The following is a 22,558-nucleotide window of genomic DNA, read 5'->3' as shown; positions in this document are numbered from 1 at the left end:
TGAGCTTTGGACAAGCTGGCGCTCCTTTCAGCAAAACCCAGGTGGGAGGAAAAGTAAGCAGATGTCTTTTCCCTGGCGAAGGACAGTTAAGGAGTGACCAGCTCCTGGGAAACCACTGAAAATCTCCTAGTGTTCCACCATCAGTGTGTGTCACATCTCGAATGCTAGTAGCTCTCCTTATAGTGGTCATGTTCTTCCACTCTGAGTGTACCCGCTGCCCCATGGTCCCACTCTGCAGGCAGCTGGATCCAGGAAAACAGTGCAAGGATTTCTGCTCTTCAGGAGGAGTTGGTCGCTGCACTGGTAAAGGTGTGCTCTGTAAGGCCTTCAGCAGCATGCATGCCCCCAACATCACCATGAAGCCCTGCAGCCCTTAGATGGGATCAGGTAATATCTCCCCCACCTCAGTGTCTCCCTCTGTTAGAGAGCAGGGAAGGGAGAATCTCTCCTGAGTGGGGAAGGAAATGAATCTGGGCTTGTGTGCTTCGTCAGAGATGCAAATTGCTCTACAAGTCCTGAGCATTAATTATAGAGCCTGGGCTTCTTGCCGGAGCCGCAGGGAAAACAGGCCCCTGGCTCCCATTAAATTTAATGGCGTTTGGACACCCAATTCCCTTAGCCTATTTGAAAATCAGAATCCCGGTTTCTTCAGAAATATATGTGGTCAAGTGAAATCCCTCATCCCGCTTCAGACAGTGAGATTTTTACAGCATTGGTTTCAGCAAGGCCGGGAGCTCTCCTTCAGGTGCTGGGGTGTTTTCCTCCCGCCATCCACAGGATCCAGGGAGGGAGCAGGGAGTGATGCATGGATAACGGAGGTCTGGGCAGGGAGCTCTACAGACATACCAAGAAACCTGGCTCTGTCACCACAGCACCGTTGCACAGGCTGGTTCACTGCACCAAGCTGGAGATTGTCCCTCTGCGGGGTTTGGGGCATGGGGATGGGGAGGCCTGGTGAGCTGGGCATGGGGACAGAGCGGCCTTCCCCTAGCACCGCTTCGTCTCTCATCCATTTAAGCCACTGTTTAAAAAGCAGCAGCTAATTGTTCTCCTTTGCCAGGAGCAGACCTGTGAGTCTACAGCTGCCTCTCACTGTGTATTTGCAGAGTGCCGATGCAATGGCACAATGTGGGACTTGGAGATTAGATAAGAAATAGTGCCAGTGGCACAACTGGAAAAGGGAGGGGAAAAAAAATCAAACTTTTGGGGAGTTAGGAGCAGAGGATCCCTCTGGCTGAGTGAGCTGTCACTGGTTAGCCACTACTGGAAGACACATTATTTTGGGACTTTCTGCACTGTGAGATGGGGCTTTGCTTGAATTATAGGTGTACGACGATGAGAGGTGATCCCTGCCTAGGAGGGCTTACAGGAGCCAGACCTGGCTGAGAGTACGGCTGTCCTAGTCCACAGAGAGACAGATGCAGCAAGGAGAAGCTTTAAGCAGAGCTGTAAGGAGAAGCCCACACCCTAACCCAGTTTTCATACACAGGGCCAGCCTCTTATTGAAACACCACTGGGGTCTCCAGCTGCATGCATTTTGGGTGAATTCTTGATCTTTTTCCCAGCGTTACCTTTTTGGCCAGGGTGGAGTTTTCCTGTTCTGAGGGACTCCAGCATTTCTTCCCAATTTAGCACAGAGAAAATGAACAGCCAGCCCTTCATATTGTTATATACATTTTAGATGTCGGCCTCACAGTTTGATCAGCAGAGGCTCCAAAGGCTCATAAACCTGGTAATACATAGTTTCAAGCCTGCATCAAAGAAGTTCACAACCCTTTTGGGAGAAGCTGTGAGTACTGATGAAAGAGGGAACTTATTGTATATGTAAGAAAACTTCTTTCATGGCTTATGTATTAAGGCAGACTCTGTGGCCCAGGGAAGATTGGGGCTGCTTTTAATTTACATCCCCCCTCACTTATATTAAGTTTTCGTCAGAAGAAAAATTAGTCAGATGTTTTCTTAATGACATCATTTTTTTTAATCCTGTTTCATTTTTTCCAGATGAGGCGGTGGAGATTATTAGAAATGAATTGAAACTAAATCTGGAACAGAGACTTTGATTCACTTCTCCCTCCTCCCCGGTAGAAATAAATTGGTGAGCTCCATGCTCAGCCGCCTTTATTAGCAGCCTCGACAGAAACCAGCCCCGGCGGCCTTGGCTGCAGCTTTCCTGAGCTTGCCGCTGCCGCAGCTGACGTCATGGCAAGAGGCACCGGAGAGTGACTCGGAGAGAGACTCCGGTCACCCCATAATTTTGGTAACAAAAGGCCATGGTGGTGCAGGTGTGGAGGTTATGAGGTCTGACATAGCTATGCCATCATAAGTTTGTCTTTCAGTGGCATAAAAGAAAACAGGCTCGATGGCGGTGGGTGTTCCTCTAGCAAAATGCCGGTCTGGGTTCAATGCGCACGTGTGTGTTGGTGCCAGTGCATCTCGGCGAGTCCTTTATATCTGATAGGTTTTCACTGCCTTGTATTTCACACCAGTGAGCCACAGAGACTATTGCTACAGGAAAGTACTTTGAACTATAAATATTTTAAAAGGCATTTAATTTACTACCCATCAGCAGAAAGTGTTCAAAAAGCCACAAGGTTTACTAATTTATCAGAAAGACAGAGAAACATGCGGAGGATCAAACAAAGGCAAACATGCTTGTAAACTGCTGAATAAGTCTGAAAAGCTTATATTACATTTCTGTGTGGTTTTGTTGATATGCAAGTATTACAAATAAATTAAAATGCACCTGAACTGTTGATAAGGCAGGGTGGAACTGAGATCCTGAGGTGCAGGTGGCATGTCTAAACTGCTCAGACCCTCATGTTTGTGGTTGTCTGTGCATGGAGAGACAGATCTTACATGCACTCACTAATGGCATGTTTGGTTATTCTTACCTTTGTAATACCATCCCTTAGCTCAGCCCACGTCCCAGATCCCTGACCTCCGAAACCCTGAATCCCCATGGTTTCCAGTGCCTGGGGTGCAGCCCCATGGGGTGCACATCCATCTCCCTCAGCTTTGCCAGAGTACCCAGCCAGGGACGAACACTGTCCCTGCCATGACCTGCGTCTCTGCACCAGCTCAACTTCTAGCCGTCTGTGAGTACAGAGAGAGCTAATGCAGAGCAGATTTTGCTCTTTCATTTTGCCTAGTGACAGTTCTGCCTCTTTCAGTGTCTAGCTCAGATTTTCTGCTTCTCAGGTCAGGGCGTGTAACTTTTTCTCCCCTCCTTGCGCCCTCTGCGGTTTGTCTAAGAGGCTGGAGGGTACAGTAGGAGACGTGTCTGGGAGATGTCTGCACACTTTCTCTTCCATCCTTGCTTGCCCTGCAAAAACTGGTCAATTGCTGAAACATGTCTGTGACTTTTTTTTGTTACCTGATGAATCGCTCAGCATTTACTGACTTCTTTCTCAGGTAACACTTGGCCTGTGGAAGATCTAAGGGATTTAACAGAGGTGGCCCCCAGAAAGCATGTAATAAAACCTCTCATGAACTTTTGCCCTCTGAACTGTACTGCCGACCTGTCAAGGAGGTTTGTGCAAGCCGTGATGGACGCAGGCAGGGAGAGCTGCTCCATCAGCGCTGGCTGAGCCATGCATGCTGGGCCAAGCAAAGCGCAGCTCGCCTCAAGATCATATAAGTACTCCTTGTACTGTTTACATCCTTTCACAGGCAGCCCTGTGCAGGGCTTTGTCTGCACGTGGCAGCAGTAAACATCTGGATACCCAGGGGCAACGAGGAGCTTGCAAACCCCAGGTTTGCCTCAAATGTCTTTGTGTAGCCAGCCCCGCTGTGAAGGAGGTGGGGTGAGATCTCTAGCGCGGGGTGCACTCCATGCAGACTGCATGACCAGGCGCTGCCTGAAGCAGCTTGAGCCCCTTTTCACAGCAGCCCAGCTGGGGCGAGCCCCCTTGCACAAGTATACGTTTAGTGCAACGTGGGTGTGGGTCCGCAGGAAGCTTGCACTGGCTTCAGGCTCCGCATATGCCAAGAGGGGATTTTTTTCCCACCATGTGCTCGAACTCCTCCCTCGAGGACGAAGGTGGTGGAGTGGGAGGGAGAAGGGTGGCAGGCAGCTGTGCCCGCCCCGGGTGGCTGTGAGTGATGGCATGTCTCTGTTTCCTTCCCAGGCCTCCTCCTCTGAGCGGCAGCCCTGTCATCTCCGACATCTCCCTCATCCGCCTGTCTCCGCACCCCACCGGGCCCGGCGAGTCGCCCTTCAGCCCACCACACCCCTACGTGGCACCCCACATGGAGCACTACCTCCGCTCTGTCCACGGCAGCCCCACGCTCTCCGTCATCTCTGCTGCCAGAGGCCTCAGCCCTGCCGACGGTAAGATGCTCTGCTACTGGTGCTGCAGCAATTTTGTAGTTCACCAGCACCGAAATTCCCTAAAACCCAGAGATTTACAACTGCAAAGGCTCCACAGCTGCTCTCTGAAGTGGGAGAGCTGTCTCTTTTTGTTTTTGTTTTTTCCCCCCCCCCTTTAACTACACATTTGTTTTGCATCACTGCACTGAGAAAGCAGAGCGTGAGAATAGCTATTACCGCTGGATCATATTATAAATATTTTGCTTAAAGTACGTTCCTTTCTGCAGTGCTCTCAGCTCTCTTATGAGCTTCCCCTCTCTTATGTCTCGACTGCAAGTTCTGCTTCCCCCAAAGAGAGTCACAGTCTCTCCGGCTGCCTGGTCTGGCCAGGACTGACATCGAAGAGTTGAGGCAATGCTGGCTGGGTTATCCCCTGTTGGCTTTGTGTCTTAGGGCAAGATGGCTCCCAGCTGAAGAAGAGGGGCCATACTTCCTTACTCCTGACTTCTGAGCAGCCCTGCAGCAGCTTTCAGGGTAGGCAAGAGCATGCAGAGAGCTGGCGCTGGGGGCATGTGGAGGTGATGATGCTCTCCAAGCCCTGACAGACCCTGTGCTGGGGAGCTGGGGACAAAACCAGGCAAACAGGGAAAGAGGAAAATGCACAACTCTGCTTGCACTTGGGGAGGTGCAAGTCATGCCTTACTTCATCAGAAGTGCTTCACTACATGGTTTCAGGTGGCTGGTTCAGTGCCCAGGGAGCAGCCAGTTTTTGGGGACCCAGTCTCCACACACCCGGCAAACCCCAGAATCTCAGCTCCCGAGCTGCTGCAGGGGCAAGCGGCCCTTCAGCGCTGCAAAGCAAAGGCACACCAGAGAGAGACAAGGCCCCAGCTTAGTGTCTGGCAGCATAAAACAATCTTCTGTGGCTAAAAAAAACACATCGCTAGGGTCATGGGGAGACGCAGGCGTCTTCTTCCCTCCCCCAAAACGTCATCTGAACTCCCAGCTGCCCGCCACAGAGAGGTCTGATGGCTGGTGTGCATGTGCTCTGCCCCATCCTCTCCTTCCAAAGCCAGTTTTGTTGTTTGCCGTGAAAAAAACAGAATTGTGTTTTGGGTTGCTTTCTATTCTTTTTTTTTATTATTCTTTTTTTTTAAGGCAGTGGTAAATAAGTTAATGGGGCAAGCGGGTGGGGAGGCAGGTTTGAAAAATTACAGCTGGGAGAAAGTGAGCGTAATTGGCTTTGGCAGCCAAAATGGTTTTATGCTGCCAGACACTAAACCTAGCTCTATGCATTAGACCTTGGCTTTAATTTCCTCGCACTGCTATCGGGAACTGGGCTGCATTTGTCTTTCCTTCCTAATAGGCAGGGATGTTAATGCTGACAGGGTTACTGCTGCCGGCAGGCTGGGCCCTCTCCCCCCTCCCCGGGGTGCCGGCTGCGTCCGAACAGGAGGATTATTAGAAGGGGGAACGAGAGATTGTTTATAAATTTGCGGAAATGGAGGAATGCAGAGGCCCCAGCTTAGTTTCTTTTGTCCGCAGAAGCACGCCCAAGCACACGTCACGAGAGCCCTAAGCAGAGCCTTGTGGCTGGGGCTGGCGGGGGGCGTGGGGGGGAGACGGGGCCGCCAACGTCAGCGCCGAGGTCTAACACTGCAGTGGGAACCTTCTCCCCATGTTTTTCTCCTCGTCTGCGGCTCCGGCAGTGGCTCACGAGCACCTGAAGGAGCGAGGTCTCTTCGGGCTCCCCCCACCGCCACCGGGAGCCAACCCCGCTGACTACTACCACCAAATGACGCTGATGGCCGGCCACCCAAACCCCTATGGGGACCTCCTGATGCAGAGCGGGGGAGCAGCCAGCACAGCCCACATCCACGATTACCTCAGCCCCGTTGATGGTGAGTAGCAGTCCAGGTCCTCCCTGGCATGGCTGAAATTTTAGAGCAGATGGATGGGGCTGTCCTCCAGGTGGAAGTTGCTATATGTGGTCACCCTGCCCTGCCAAAACCCATGGGTGCTGCACTATAATTTTTGGCTTAAAATGTTGCCTTGTTCCCAGATAGATGTATAAAATATACATCATTTAAAATATATGCATTGTGGCCTCTTTGGGAGGATGATATGCCTGCTGCATGGGTAGGAGACAGGCTGGTCCAGTGGTCAGGGCATTGCTGCCATCCTGCTGCTTTGGCCATGGGTGACCACAGTGTGCCCGGGGGCAAGCTCCATCTCTGGCTCCTCATCCCACCTCATGTTTAGTCTGGTCAGTGTCTGGGACAAAGGCTGGCCATTTCCATGCATAGCCGTGCTCGGCTCGATGGACCTCTCATCTTGGTTGGGACCTCTCATGTCCCCAAGGAGAAAAAATATGTTAACAGGGAGCGATGGTGGAGAGGATGTGTTAGTACTTTGTGGGACAAAAAAAATGCAGGAATGTGGTATTTATGCTAGTACGGGGCATTATAAACCCAAAAAGTTCTCATTCCTGGCTAAATGAAGAAGAAATAAAATCATGCTAGGCACTGCAGTGCTGAGTCACCCCTGCAGCCTGACCGCTGCCCTGGTGAGATGGGTAAAATCTATCTGGAAGTATATCTGAGGTCCAAATAACTTTTAGAGCTGTTAGAAATTTATTTCCATTCACTTTATGCCACATCTTGTAAGAACTGGGGTTGTGTAGATATTACAGAGGGCAGTTTGGGGATTATTTCTACTGCAAGAAAGAGGAGTCTTGGCTCAGCATTCAGACCCTGGCTTCTGTTTCCTGGGCTGCCTTTGGATTTGCCTGTGGACCATTATAATTTTTGGAGTGGAGATCTGCATCATTTCATTACCGCTTCAAAGTTTCTGTTGTTGGGCTTTCAAGATGAAAGACTTTGCGGTCTTGCTGCTTCGTAAAGTGACTGGTTTAGAATGATAAAAGCTGTTCTGGCTGTTCAGTGATGGGGGCTTATGGATATTTCTAGCAAAAAAACAATTTCGCATCTGCAGCTGCTGTGGAAGTTTTACCTGAATAGTAATTTTGTGCTGCCAGTTCCTAGATTAATCAGGAACCTGGATCCCAGTCTGAAAGGGAGAGCATAATCTCCTTAGTACCATCCTGCTTCTAACATCCAAAATATATTTCAGGCTTCTCTGCTACAAAGCAGCTGGTCAGTAAGACCACTCTGACTGCCCTCCAAAGAGTTAATGTCCGTAGTTATAACAGATGGGTGCAAACCAGCCGTGCCAAGTTCTGCTCAGGCTCATGAACAAGACTCCTTCCTCCTTGCCTCCTTATTAGTCCATCTCTGACCAGCAGTGCCTCACTGAAGTACCAGATAAACAGCCAGTAAGGGAAGCAAATACAACTGTTTTCATGCTAGCACAGGCTGACTCTCAGCACACCAAGATGCTTGTCCTCTGCTTTGCTGAAGATCAGTCTTTATCTGAAGCCGTCTGAGATATTCTCCTTGGCAGAAGACACTCTTACTGTTTGCCTTCTCCTGAAAACATCTCTAGAGTGATTCATGTATCAAAGGTCCTGGTTTCATGCAGCCAAGCTCATAACCATTATTCACTGCAAAGCCAGGGCTCACCAAGAATGTATTTTGATCTTTTGGTAAAGCTTTGTTGATGAGTAACTGTAAAGCCTTTTCTGGGCCTTCACATACTCTGCATGAGACAAAAACTTTCAAATGTCATGAGGATATGACCTGAGACACCGGAAGGCTACTTTTTAAAAATGTGAAAAGGAGCAGCAGCCCAGAGCCAGTCTCTGGCCTATGTGTTTGTGTTTATCCATCAGCTGGAGAGAAGAGAGAATTATGCATTATCAAAGCAGAGACTAAAATGGATGGTTCTGAAACAGTGGCTGAGGAACCAGAGTGTCCCTCTCTTTTTAGAAAGTTATTTCAAAAATTTAAATCAGCAGGGCCTAAATAAATAGTTGAACAGATAATTTAATAAAGCATCCTCTTATGGTGTTTTTCTGAGACAAGAATATCAGTAGCATGCATAAAACCCCAGTGAGTCATCACCTCACAGCATCTGTCATTCAGAGAGCTCTTTCCTTCCCGGAGAGCCCCAGAACATAAGAACTTTGCAAGAATTAGTTTGCTGAAAATGCAGGTAGCTCCTGCTAAACTACACGCAGCACCATCACACATCTGTGATAACACTGGCACCTGCAAACTAAAATGCAGCAGATAAGCATATATTAAAACTCGCCTATTCAGTGTCACATCACCTCCAAACATCTGCAAGTCCATGGGAGCCCTAGACCCTGGGTATGGTAGTTCTTCCACAGACACATGCCTGGGCCCTTCTAGTTGCTGTAATTGCATTTCTTGGAGAATTTCTCAATGCCTCCATGTTTGTTGGTGAGTTTTCATCCCATCAGGTGTCTAGAGTCAGGAAAAGTAATAAGACATAAGTGTCAGCTGGAGTTTGTTAGTACTGACCATGTGTCAGGTCTGCTGAGTGTTTAAATGGTGACTGAGCTAGGCACACAGAACTGCATCTCTTCAGCAGGCATTTCACTGTGCAGTTAGTAGTTAAAACACTGTAGCAGACTGAATTTAAGTTCTTACACACCAGACTGCTGCAGTCTTCAGGCCAGTTCCAGTGGAGACTAAATAACCGCTCAGTTAGCTGTTCTTTTTCATTCTGTCATCCAAACAGGGACTCTAAATCCATAACTGGAATTTGAATCCAGGCTTAAATGCATTTTCTGGAAAGCGTACAGTTTCAAATCAAGAGTTAACCAATTTCCAATGTCACAACATTGCTGGTGGGGCACTTCTGAGACTAATTTACAGGATCTATTCACCAGATCAAAACAATCTTTTGCACTTCTATTCTAGAAGTGGGTGCCACATGATGGATTATTCCAGGTGACAGAGTGGTTGCACAAGAACATCCCTGAGGCAGTAAAGACTGGTGGAGAGCACAGATGAATCTGGAGATGACTATAACTTTCTGAGCATGTTTAGTACATTCAAATTTTTTTCTTCCTAAGGACAGGGGGTCCTGTGGTTACCCTCTGCCATCCAGGAGGTGGCATTTGCCATAATCCAGACTGACTCAACACTTTTACAATTATAGCCCTGTATGGCAGAAGACCTCAAAGTACTGTACAAAGTAAAGCTACTTCATCACTGGAGACCCCAAAGAGAAAGGAGATCAAATGATCAGTGAGCAGAGCAGTGGCAGCTCTAGGAACAAGATCCAGATCTTCAGAATAAGACTCTCATGTCCAGGATAGGAAGCAGAGATCATCTTTAATTACATCACTTTTGTTTGCAGAGTGTCGAAAGTGCGATTGGATTATTCATGCTTAGTCAGGAAACAGGGGGAAAATATCATGAGTTCAACTTACATCCAAGAGGCGCTGCACAGAGGTAGTCACTCAGGTCAGGAGGGCTGCACAGATGTGTTTGCGCAACCTTACAGTTACCAACAGCAGGGATGACCCTACAGTGCTCTCATGGCACTTCATCCAGGTCTGGAGATAGAGGGGGGGATCCCTGCCCTCTTTCTTGCTGCCTGGTGCATGGCAGTCATGAATATCTTGACTCATGACCAGCAGTTTAACTGGAAAAAGGCTTTGTCCAGCCCAGCATAGCCAATAAGCCAGCAGCTGGCACAGTTGCCTGGAACGTGGGCAAATCATCAAGCAGGACTTTATTTCCCCAAATCAAACAGTGATTCAGCTTCCCTGGCCTCTTTTAGTCAGTGTTGTTGGAGCCTCTCTACTTCAAGTAGATGATTTAATAGCCATCAGGATAAGGAGCAGGCCTGGCAGTGCAGCCCCGTGTTTGCTGCAGTCAGCAAGCATGTCTGAGGGGTGAGCTCAGGACTCTCCTCCAGCAGGTTTATGTGAAGCGACTGCTCCATCGGGATGGACGGACAGAGCCCAGCCTCATGGCGACCTAGGAAAGAAGTCCCTCGCCTGGGGCTTCAGGAACCAGCAGCCCTGTGTTTGCAAGCTGGATATGCTGGATCGCAGATGACTTCTCAAAGAAGCCAGCTGTTGGCTACTCTGGGCAGACGGCGCGCCCTGTAGTCGCTTCCTTAAAAACTCTGGAAGATCTTTTTTTTTATGTTGTTTTCTTTGTCCCAGCACAGAATGGAAACTTGCTGAAATCTCAGAAAAGGTTCAGAGAATGGGAAATTATTTCCCACCCATTTCTAGCCAGAAATGCTGTTTTCCTCCCCAGAAAAATATGTGCAGAAGAGAGAAAAAGTCCCAGAGCATCCCATAAGCACTCTGTCTGGAATCCTGCTGCACTCTGGTTTCTAAAGAATTCAATTTACATATGCAAGTTGGGTCGTCTAAACAGTTACCTTGTGGATTGGGAGTAGAAGAATGCAGCCTTGTCTTTCAGCGAGGATTTGAGGGAAGCATTAGTATTCCTTGAACTGCAAAGTTGATCGGCCCAGGGAGGGAAGAAAGAAGGGTCCCAGGACAGCGTCTGGTGCCAGAACAAATGTCCAGCATCTGCTGCAGTCTAAGTAAGACGTGTGTTGCTGCTGCAGAAGGGGAGAGGTGAATAAGGAACTGGTTATATAAAGAGTGTTTGTAGTTTATTGCTGTTGCTTATTGATTAAGGGATCGTCCTGTGTTTTTATGCTGCCCTTAGATTTAATTTGATGGTGGGAGGAGCGAGATATTTCTGTGCACTTTAGGTGGAGTTTTGTTGGTGAGTGGCCAGAGAGAGGGACCATTTTGATAACTCTGTATTTAACCCAGGGCTTGGCCAGAGGATGCAGGGGAAACGATGACTCTCGCCGTGTTTCAGTGAGGAGGGGGGATGAGCCATCTGCAGCCCACATGCCATATGGGCTCAGCCGTTCGGAAGCAGATTCCCTGATGTCCCTCTGCAGTTGAGATCATGGCAACACGCTTGTCTGTAAAGAGATGCCTGAGATTTCCTTGCCCCAAAGGAGCCTCAGAGGATCTCCCACTGAGTGCCTGGCGTTGCCTTTCAGGAGGCCTTTGCTGCCACTATTTCTAGTGTGATATGAGGTCTGAAACCTCCCTCCAGAAAAACTATCTCTTGTAATGTCCCTCTGATGCCCCGCAGCCACAGCGCGTGGTTGGAGCAGGAACCTCTGGTCCTGCCTCCCACATGAGCCGGGGTCTGATCCTGCCCTGCCACGTGACAACGCTGGGAACAGCCACAGGAGTTAGACCACAGGCTGCCACATGAGTAAAAGCTGAGCACTTGGCTCATCATTGGCCTGTTGTGGATAAATCTAAATTTGGGAAAAAAATTCCCAGTTTCTGAGCAACCCATGGATGTGATAATTCATAGACGCTGAAGGAAACTGCCAGGGAAACTTATACCTTTTTACCAAGAAATCTGAACTTTCCTTCCAGCTCTAGGCTGTCTGGAGGAAGGGGCTGGGATATTTGGCAGGCGTGGCCAGTGTCACTTGAAAATTTAGCCTTGAATTCTTGCTAGTTTAGAAATGGGATATTTAAACCCACCCAGGAGAGAAATGGCTTTCAGTTGTGAGCTGTGGTGCTCATATTTATCCTGCAAAGATAATGCAGCTGTAAAGTCAGGGGTTTTCTACTGAAAAGTTATTCCAGGCCGTTATAAAAGGTTTCTTAAAATATCTGGGTTATATTTATTCTCTAGAATGTAGAGCTGAGACTGTGACAGCCGGTGTATCTGGGTCTGTGTATGAAACGGACAAGCCAGTGCACACTAGTTAAAACACTGTAAAATGTATCTGGAATTGACTTTTTGTAAGAAGAGGCAGCAGGGGGCAATGCCTATGGTAAATTATTTCCTGGCCTTTGTGGGCTACCATCCACAACGCTATCTCCAATGCTCAGAGCTTCGGGCTCAACCTTTAATATGCTCTTCTGTTCACCAGTTCTCATGTCTATGTTAATCTCCTAATTCTGAGAAAGAAAGAGACAGTCTTTTAGCTTAAAATTTCCTGTGTCTTACTTCAGGCCAAAGGATACTTTTGGTGTTGCTTGAAATCTGAAACAGTTTTGAATTCTAAGAAGGTATCTTTAGTTTTTGAAAAAAAAAAAAAAAACTTTAGTTTTTACAAAAACAACAAAAAAATCGGGTTACTTCCATTCAGACTTAATTTGTTTAATATACACCAAATAAATAAAACCCAAGTTGTTAGGATGTCCAAAAAATGAGTGCATAAACATAGCATGTTTTCCAAGTGGGAAAGAATTCGTTTGAAAGATGAGATATCTCAAGCAGGGGCATCTCTGGGTCAGCTTTTAAATTCATATTTATTCCATGTTCCAAAGTCCTTGGAAGTCAATGGAAAGCATCTGCTGGCTTTAATAGGTGTTCATTGAAGATGAGAGGTAGAAGTAGCAGAGGAAACTGATACAGGAACAGCCACCACCCATCCTGGGCATGCTGTAAATGTATTTGGCTGGAAATACTATCAAGCACTAGAGCAGGCAATAATACAGAGTGTCTCATGGTCTTGTCTTGTTACTTCTTTTGCTGTGCTGGCTTTGGCCCATCACTTCTTTCTGGACCTGGGTGAGAAGGAGTTTTCCCATCTCTCAATAGTATTCAAAGGAAAGAAACTAAAGGTAAAAAAGGTCTCCGTTAGGGCTAGAGAGGCATAGAGAAATTAATTTTAAAAACTGAAATGATGGTAGATAAGTGGAATTAATTTTAATATATTTTCCTACTTTTATTTCAATGTGTGACTTCTTTAAATTCATTTTGACCCATGATGATTTTAGGTTCCTGAATAAAACACCTTTTAGAACAACAACAGAAAAATACTAGATTTTTTTTCTTTTGAGGGTGTTAAAGGGGATACTCTGACAGTTTGGAAACTTCCCCCAATATATTTTCCAAACATCAAAAAAGTCTTGAAACTAACCCTGTTCATTTTGATAAGTCAGCGTTTTTGAAGGGCTGATGAGAGAGGGAGTGCTAGTGATAAATCCTCCTGAGGTTCCCCGTCTCTGTGTCTGAAAAATGGATCACACCTTCATTTACTTCGCTGGGCACAATCACTGCTGAAGAAGTTGTATGAGGTTTTTCCTTTGAAACATCACTGGACCTCAGGCAACAGAGGATTTTGCTTACGTATTCAAGTGGCTGTCAGTCAGCCTGTATTGAACACCTTGCCTATGTGTACAGCTACACTAATACTTATCTTTGTTGCTGCCTGGTATCATTTACCATTTGTGCTCAGTGTCCTCAGATCAGGGGATTAGGTCAAGCCAATTTTATTATTAAGAAAGATCCCAGTGCTGTTAATCTGTTTTTAAATCATAATCTGGAAAAGATTTCTTCTTCCTAAATGCACTAGTGAGCACTTCTTCGTGTGGTTAAACTCCTTTTCAGTTTCCCAGACGCTTCCTTTCCCAGGCACCCTGGGCAGGCTGTCATTGAGAAGAGAGGAATCGATCATCCACAGCAGAGTTTTAGGTCACAACTTTCCCTGGAAGCCCACAAGACCTAAGAGGCTTTTGTGTAAAGCATGAGCCCAACCTATTGGATCTGCTATCAAACATTTCAGATAGCCCACAGTACTCACAAGATCTGAATTAGTGCGCATGCTAACGCAATGCTTATTACTGATTTTGGGCTGGAGAATTCCCAGGCCAGCTTACAAATCTGACAGCTTCCAGCAGAGTTTTACATGGGGAAAAAATGATGTACTTGTGTGCAGCAGGGAGGGGTGCCCACGTTGGTTGCACTGCTAAAACCCAGGTTTCTGTTGGACATCAAGACTTCTTCCCTCTGTAAATTAATGGCGACCAATGGCTGAACCAGCACTGTGGACATAAATCATGGGAAGGAACAGCGAGAAATGAGTACAAGGCTTTTCTTTCTATTTAGTAATTTATCAAGGGAAGTGGCACATTAATAAACAGATCTCCCTTGAGGTGTGGGAGTAACAGAGATAAATATGACTGTCAAATCTGGCCTGCTTCCTTCTGTTAGAGAAGGAGGAGACTGTGGGAATGCAAATGCAGAAAACAATATCCATATCTGGAAAGACGCATATTATTTGTAGGACAGAAACACTGACAACTCAGCTGAGATGGAGCCCCATCGCATTTGGTGCAATCCATACAGAATAAAACACAAACGTTATCTATAGGAGCTCATCTAAATAGATGACACTGGGAAATAGGGACACAGAAAGAGGTAGCAGCTTGCTCAAGGAGGTGTGGCTGGGGATGACTGGGAACAGCACCCAGGTCTTTCCAGGATGTGGCCCATGTATTGAATCAAGATGCCTTTTTAGCTAGAGTGGGGAAAAAAAAAATAAAAAGGAAAAAATACAATTCAGATAGTTCAATTGATTGCATTATACATTAATATTTGCAGGAAGATCACAATTTTGACCATTATGGTCTAGATCCAAACAACCCTCATGTTGTTTGGTCCAGGACTCTGCCAGGACCCAGATTTCATGAACCAGATGTGAAGTTTGGGAATGCTCCACTACAGCCTTTAGGCAGGGCCAGCCTTTTCTGAGGGGAGTTCATTTGCTCATTTTGGTTTTCCATCCACAGTGCCTCTACAAACTGGTTGCTCCTTTTCTGGCTTCCAGGGGAAGTGTCAGTCACCATGGCAGAACCGGGCTGGAGTCTGCCGGTCACGAGCACTAGAAAAGTTTGAATCTAGTCCCTCCAAATCATGAGACCGCTTTAACATTTAGGGGGTGGTGTTTACAGAGCACTGCGTGTTCTTTCTGTTTGCTACCTGATCCTTGAGTTGTATTTGCCAGTATCTCCCTGCCCCATGAGTCTGCAAAATGTAGTTATACAAGAACATGTTCAGCATATATGCAACAATCTGACTTTTAGGAGTAATTTCCAATATTGTCATTATTGCAGTAAAGGCATTACAGCTAGCAACTCTTGAAGCTTCTTAGGTGTAGGACAAAAGTCACAAAAGTGCTTGTTTCAAGTACCAACTTGGTCTTGGACTTTCAGTGGGACCTTGGGCAATGCCTTTATCTTGTGCAATGAGGGACATTATGGGCAGTAAGGGGACAGTGGTACTAAACCCCATTGATTACACAGCACCCAGGCACGATAATGACAGAGCCACTTAGGTACACAGATGAGTCATATGGAGACCGGGAGATTGCAACCCAGCCACTGGTCTCAGGGAAATGTTGACATAAACTTCTGCAAGCCAACACAAATCAAGGAACTATTTGGTCATGCTGGCAGGATATATTTTACCTCCTTGTACATCTCATTCACCCTCTCACACACCAGCACTGTCATCAGGATGGAAAGTTTATGCTCTTGCAAAGTGCCGGACTTGTATTTGGTGATATGCAACCAAAATCAGAACCCTCCAACCAACTAGAGGAAAATAGTTCATATTGCCTATCTGGGCAAGTTACTGTTTTGTTCACAGTGTTTAATAGGGTATACTCACAGCAGGCTTTCTGGGAAGACTGCCACTGGAAAAGCCAGGTAGTAATACATTGCTGCACTCATTGAGGGAAGGAGCTGGAGCAGCTGAGCCCTCCTGCACACCTTGGTCAATGATGGGGATTATCAGCTGGATCCCATGGCCAAGTGGCACATTTTACCCTTATAAATCCTTTCATTAAAAATAGGTGACCTGAACGCTACTCTCATTGCTTTGGAGGGATGAGTTGTTCCAGGCTAGGGCTTGGGCAGGCTTTGGATCTGGTACCCTGGTATCGAGTAATGTGATATGGCCCATCCCCAGCTCCCATCCATGCCACCCTGGAGATCTGCAGGTGGGTCAGGCCTGGGCAGAGATTCCTCAGGATGAAGTCAGTTGTTCCAGTTAGCGGTGCTGAAATGCTGGGGGAGGCCAAATTCGTACAGTAGTAACTTGTCATGTATTGCAGATCCACAAACAGGACTGGCAGGATTGGAAATTACTTCATGCCCAAATGATTGACAATTGCTAATAGGGTCCAGGCACTGGCAGGTCCCCTCGGAGGGGGAGAGCTTGAACTTTGTGCCTGAGCTGCCAAATTGGTTTTCTTAAAACTCTTAATTTACTTTCGGGGCTTCTGGAGCCTTGCCTCCTCCATTAATTGGACGGTCAGCATTGTGCTCATGCTCATTTGGTTTCTGCTCCCTCTTCACACAAGCACACACACTATTTCCAAGGGCTGCCCAGGCTCCGATGTGCAGCTCTTCTGGCCCGCTGCTGCTGCCACCGAGTCAACAGGGACAGCTGCGTTCATGGAAACCTTGTGGGGTCTTTTCCCTTTCAATTTTAAGTTAATTTAGTGCCGAAAAAAGGGGGTGATGGACAGGCTTCCATTTTTCCCCCAAGGAGGGCGAAGCAAGCGGGCGTTCACGGTGCTGCCTGACCCCTGTCATTCAGTGCCCAGCAGAGAAGAAACCTCCCGTCAAAGGGCAGATGGTCCCTGCACTGCTCCCGGCTCCTGAACATCCCACGGCAGTCACGAGTGCAGCAGGTCTCAGCACCTCCCACCCCCCTGCAGGAAGGGCACAGCCCACTGTTTTTGTCCGACAAAGTCTCTCTTTCCTACAGTGTCCCGGTTTTCGAGCCCGCGGGTGACTCCAAGATTAAGCCGAAAACGAGCCCTGTCTATCTCCCCGCTGTCTGATGCCAGCATTGATCTCCAGACGATGATCAGGACCTCCCCAAACTCTCTCGTGGCGTATATCAACAACTCCAGAAGCAGTTCAGCAGCAAGTGGCTCCTATGGCCATTTATCTGCCGGGACAATCAGGTAAAGCTCTTGGGAGCGGCTCCGTTCAGCTACGTAACCATCCCCACAAAAGAACGGGTGATCCTCCAGTAAGGGAGACCTTCCCTTCCTTGCAACCCCTGCTTTTGTGCATTGGGGCTGTGTAGGTATTAAATCAAAGTCCCCATCTGGTTTTGCATGCGGAAGGGTACTTTGTGGTATATGGGGGGTGGTTTTTGCTGGATTGGGATTATTGGTTACCAGGTTTCCAGTAATTACAGTATGATCATGCCTCCCTACAAGCAGAAACAGAGAATAAATTCATCTAACAAAATACTCATTGTGAGCAGTTGGACTGGTTAAGAAACTCTCTGATTTAAAAGATTGCCCCAAAGTATTCTCTAAATTATTGGCCCACATTCTTAAAAAAATGTTGTCTGGGCAGATTGAAGAGCCTAATTCTAAAAACATACTTAAAACAAATCTAAGCCCTTGAGTAAAGTTTTGTTCAAATCTTAATTAAAAAGCACTTACACTAGACAGCTCACTGTTGTCAATTCCTGCCGTGATTGCTTCACCCAAGTTTCACAATGTTATTATTCTTTTTATTACTTAACTGTTAAAAATGTTAGATCTTAATTAACACTGATGTTGCAAAGCAAGGGTTTGTAAGGATCATGCAATTCTAAAATTTGTAGAGGGAAATGGAGATACATTAGTAACTGTAACATTAATTTTGTAAGGTACTTTATCCAGCAGCATCATTTACAAACTGACTGTAAAATCAAACATAATGCTAACTTAAACAAATTGCAACTCTTTGTCTGGTAATCATATTTTTCTAGTATTTTTGCCTGTTGTCATTAACTGGGCACACCTGTAGCATCTCATCTTATACTCAGATTTTAAGCTTTTCAGGGTAGCATCTGCTATTTTCAACAAGTCAGTAGAGTGCAGAATCTCACCCCAATGGTCACTTATTGGCTTCCAAGAGAATAGTCAAGTAAAAATAAAGAAATTTGAATTCTTCTTTGTGTTCTAAAGGTGTATCTTAAGTGTCAGGTATTGTAAAATGGGTTATGTAAATAACAGGGTAACTGTCAGCAATTTGGAGAGAAAAGACTTTTTGTTATTATTTGAACAATGACTTAGTAGCAGGAATTAAATCCTTTCTCACCCGCTGAGACCCAAATCCTAGTAGCACTTCAGAAAGTCATTTTTGGACTTTGCTGTAACATAGCAAAGCTGTGCAGCAGCCTGCCATCACACCTCATTTGCTGCAGTGCATATTTAACTTCCAGATCTCTTTCACACTGTAGTTATTTTTGCCCATTTATTCTTTTGGTCAAGTTGTCTTTAACTGGTTTGGAACAGAAATACTAACTGTATGGTCACCAGCAGTAAGTATTTTCTCTTAAAGCAAAATTGGAAATGAAGCATGTTGTTAATTATGGCCCTGTTGTCTGAGTATTCATACCATGGGCAGTTTTAGTGATGTGAGAGAAAATACCCATGAGGGTAAAGGTTGAGGGCAGCCACCTCTTAGAAGTGGTAAATAACTGATTTTTGGGCTGAGAGTCTATGGTTCGTGTGTCACCCACCTAGAGTACAGGAGGCAGAACATCTCCAGTGCTTCTCCATCTCTTCCAAGGGGACTCAACCCTGGAAGTCAACCCCTTCTTTCCAGAAGCAGAGCTTCGTTTTCAATGCTGTCGACTGCTGCATCCTGGCTCAGACCTGTTGCCCCCCCAGTTAGCGCCCAAGCAGGCTGGAGCCGGTGGTGTTTCTGGTCATCGCTGACCTAGATTGGAGCTGAACCAGTGACCTACATATGAAGGATGACATACTTCAGCTGTCTCCTGAGCCAGCACTCCCCTCACCTGAATGCAAAGTAAATTGCATGGGTTTGGACTATGTTAAATGGATAGTACTTCATTCCCGCTGTGATCTGTGCCAGGTGAGCCAGGTGATGCTGGTTTTTTATATCCAGGGTAGCATAACCCCAAGGTTGCGAGTCTGCAGAATAGGTGTGCCTGGAAAAACCCAGGAGTCTTAGGGGCTCCAAAGCCAGATGTATCCAAGTCCCATTCTCTTCTGTACTCCCTGCCAAGGGCTTTGGTTGTTTTTAAACACAGGAAGCAAAGAAATTGCAATCAGTCTGATACGTGGGTCGAAATGATTCACAAGTTTGCTGAGGCACACATGAGATGAATCCTGTCTTTGCAGTAAAGCAGGCTGTCAGGCTTATCATGGCATTGAAGTATCTAGCTGGGGCATTGCAGCCTGTCTCCTGGAGTCTCCAGGAAGCCAAACTTGAATCAATCACTAGCTAATGTGATAAATATTGTTTTAAATAACTCCTCATAATTTTTCCTACTCCTATTGCTGCAGTCCGGCGTTCAGCTTCCCCCACCCCATTAACCCCGTGACGTACCAGCAGATACTGACCCAGCAGAGAGGCCTGAGCTCAGCCTTCGGACACACTCCTCCCCTGATCCAGCCGTCCCCGACCTTTCCCCCGCGGCAGCACATGGCAGTCATCTCTGTCAACCCGCCGCCAGCACAGATCAGCAGCAACAGCAACTGCATCTCTGACTCCAGCCAGGTAGGGATGGCCATCCCGGGTCTCTCCGTGCATGGCACATGGGGAAATTGAGGCACATTCTCCATGCAATGAGCAGTGCCCTTCATGATGGCTGTGGGAGTTTCACCTACTCTCTTTTTATTCACACTCTCCTTGTACATTGCTTTTTCTTCCTCCTGGCAAAGCACTTCTGGACTATTCACAACCAAATTTTGCACCCACCTCCCTTCCTAGCACACACATGTACCTACCCATGCAGGAACCAAAGGCCTTGATCCATCAAAGCACTGAATGTGATCTGTAGGGTCACCTCAGGCAACAAATCTCCTTGAACATGTTATCTGGTATCAAAACTGAGGGAATTCAATTCAGCACATGCTGGAGTGTTATGCCAGATAAGCATCTGAGCACTGTGAACCAGACTTCATCAATTTCTTCACCAGTCCCTCCTTCCTTTTTTCTACTGACGTGAACCATGCCATTGGTCTTAAAACACCTTACTTCTTTCCTCTTTAACAAATAATTGCATCCTACTTAGGACCTCTAGCCATTTTACTTATTGTTCCTTCTTTTTTAGTAGCACCTGTTATGGGCATATCTCTGCTATTGATTTTTACTGTTAAGGCTTGCAAAACCAGAGGCCCGATTTTGAAAACTAGTAATGCCACAATGTGTATGAAATCCCACACCTCAGATGTGTCTTTGCAAATACCCCTGAGTTCACACAAACACATGCATGTGTGCACAAGACCTCCACATGCGCAGGGTTAGTGAATATATCTAGCACGTTTTTAATCATATTTCCTTCCCATTTTCGTTCCTTGGAAGTTTAAATTGCAGTTGCTTTTCTCCCCAAAGACTTATTTCACCTCATTTCACACCCATTTCAAATTGTTGTTTTAGTTGTATCATACTGAACTTTTCAGACTGGTTTATTGTTCTAGGGTTTCTCATGGCTGCTGCGCTGCAAACTCTGTTTGTTATTGAAGGTTATTTGATTGATTGGTTTTGTTTTCTTCTTACAAACTGGCTACCAAAATAATGTAGCTGGCAGGACTTACGCCTCCGTTTAATAACTTGCAGGACCTATCTTGAGCAATTAGCAAGAGTGTATTTAAAATGTTAATGTTCCAATTTTATGCACATACAATGGGATGTTTTTTCTCCTGATGTTGTTCTCATTTTTTAAGAGCTTAGCAAAATATACACATAACCTTTCATGTACCCAGCATGCCAGAGCCCTCACATGTAACCAGAGTCCCTCACTGCCCCCCAGGAATTCATTTTCTCAACAAATCATTTCATCGCATTGAGAAATAAAATCGTGGTTTGGGTGGGGGTTGCATAAGATTTTGATGGCTTTGACAGGGACCAGATCGCTCTGAAACGGAGCAGCAGGAACAAGGCCAAGCTTGCTGGTGAGCCTGCAAAAGCTGATGCTGCCCTTGACTCTTCCCTCTCTTCCATCTCTCTGCCTTGCACAAACCCACACAGGCTAGTTTTCATGGGAAGCCAGGGCCAGCAGGATAATACCCTGTTGTCCCCAACCACTCCTGAAGTTCAACCTTGACTGATTTTTAAGTTAATTTTTAATGAGGTGATGGACTGCAGCTTGTCTGTCATCCCAAACCCCAGTGCCATATCTTGCCTGGTTTTCTTTCCTAGAGCAAGCAGAGCAGCGAGTCAGCCGTGAGCAGCACAGTCAATCCAGTAATTAACAAGCGCAGCAAAGTCAAGACTGAAGTCGAGGGCTTGCCCCCAGCGTCCCCAACCACACAGGTAACTTTCCTGGTGCGAGACGTGTTGTGGGGCTGAGGCAGAAAGCTGCTGGGTCTCATTGTCTTTGGGAATTATACTCTTGGCACCTTTTGGTGCAGCTGGGAGCAAGGCATCAAAGTCTGCCAGGTACAGAGCAAAGCTGCAGTGACTGAGTGAAGCATTCAGTGGGTGCTTGGGACTCAGCTTGCTGTTGCTGTGCTTGGATAGGGAAAAAGGAGGGAGGGATATTTTGAGTGTGATAATATAAAAATGATGTCTGACTTTTCTGTGCTGCAAAGCAAGCAGCATTACTGTCTCAGAGCAAGCATAGATTATGAGGGAATCTTGCATGTAGGTAGAAAGCTTGCAAAAAAAGGATGACTTTTTGATTCAACAAGGGATTGCTCCTAGAAACATCCTTTACACTGGTGACACAACATTTGACACCAAGAAGGGCCCAAAGGCCTTTGCTTTCTTTCTGGAGCTCTGTGATTGCAAACTGTTTAATGGCTGACAGTATCCATCTGACCGTCCTTTATCACAACTGTAAACTATCAGGAGTGCTCTGGGCACTTCATTTTCATGAAATATTAGGCTGTGTTATTGTCAAGTGAATGGAAGAGTTGATGACAAATTTCTCCTTCTGCCCTGGTTCAGGAGCAGGTCTCAGCATGATGCATGGGGACAACAACGTGTGCAGTCATCAGGGGGCTGGTAAAATTGATGAAGATAGCATATCAGGGAAAGATAAACATGCTGTAGTCAGCACGATTAGGGCAAAGAGGCATCTCTCTGGAGCTTTGAGTTTAGGAGTGCATCTACATGCTGCTGCAAAAGCACATGCCCTGAAAAACATTCTGGCCACCACCCAGGCTAATAGGGCCACATGTTTATTTCTTGCAGCAAATGAAAAAAATATTTGAAAGCCATCACCTGCTTTCTCAAAACATCTGTAGCAGAGGAGCTGTGGGACAGACAGCTGATCTCTGAATGGCTGTTATCCTCCACTCTCTGCTCCAATGCGAAGAGATGTGCACCCGACTGCAGCAGGTGCTTGGATAGCATCAGACTGGCTCACCCCTGCAGCCCTGCCCCAGAGTTTCATCCACTGGGTGTTATGGTGAAATAAGCACTGAAAGAAGGTGGGGAGTAGTTTAAAGTGGTACAAGGAGGTTTGATTAAAAGAGCAAGGTGAAATTAAGAGAAGGAAAATGCAGGCTGGTCATCTAATAGTTCCTAATGAG

General features: G+C 46.5%; 1 protein-coding gene across 5 annotated transcripts in view; it reads left to right on the top strand.

Annotated features, from left to right (window-relative positions):
- GLI2 (GLI family zinc finger 2) overlaps nt 1-22,558 on the top strand; it is a 197,346-nt gene that overhangs the window by 150,347 nt on the left and 24,441 nt on the right. For 3 of the 5 annotated variants that reach the window (XM_033003403.2, XM_033003405.2, XM_033003406.2), the window contains 5 exons: nt 4,128-4,330; nt 6,019-6,210; nt 16,813-17,014; nt 19,364-19,577; nt 21,222-21,335. In XM_033003403.2, the coding sequence (XP_032859294.1) occupies nt 4,128-4,330; nt 6,019-6,210; nt 16,813-17,014; nt 19,364-19,577; nt 21,222-21,335 (925 nt within the window). Of the gene's footprint in view, nt 1-4,127; nt 4,331-6,018; nt 6,211-16,572; nt 16,736-16,812; nt 17,015-19,363; nt 19,578-21,221; nt 21,336-22,558 lie in introns of those variants that run through there. The other 2 variants (XM_033003404.2, XM_033003407.2) reach the window with 2 other exon arrangements.

This window comes from Tyto alba, unplaced genomic scaffold, assembly GCF_018691265.1.
Source record: "Tyto alba isolate M040663 unplaced genomic scaffold, T.alba_DEE_v4.0 Super-Scaffold_7, whole genome shotgun sequence".
In the NCBI taxonomy this organism is placed as follows: Eukaryota; Metazoa; Chordata; class Aves; order Strigiformes; family Tytonidae; genus Tyto; species Tyto alba.
Note: the sequence above shows the minus strand (reverse complement) of the source record. Positions and strands in the feature narration are given on the sequence as shown.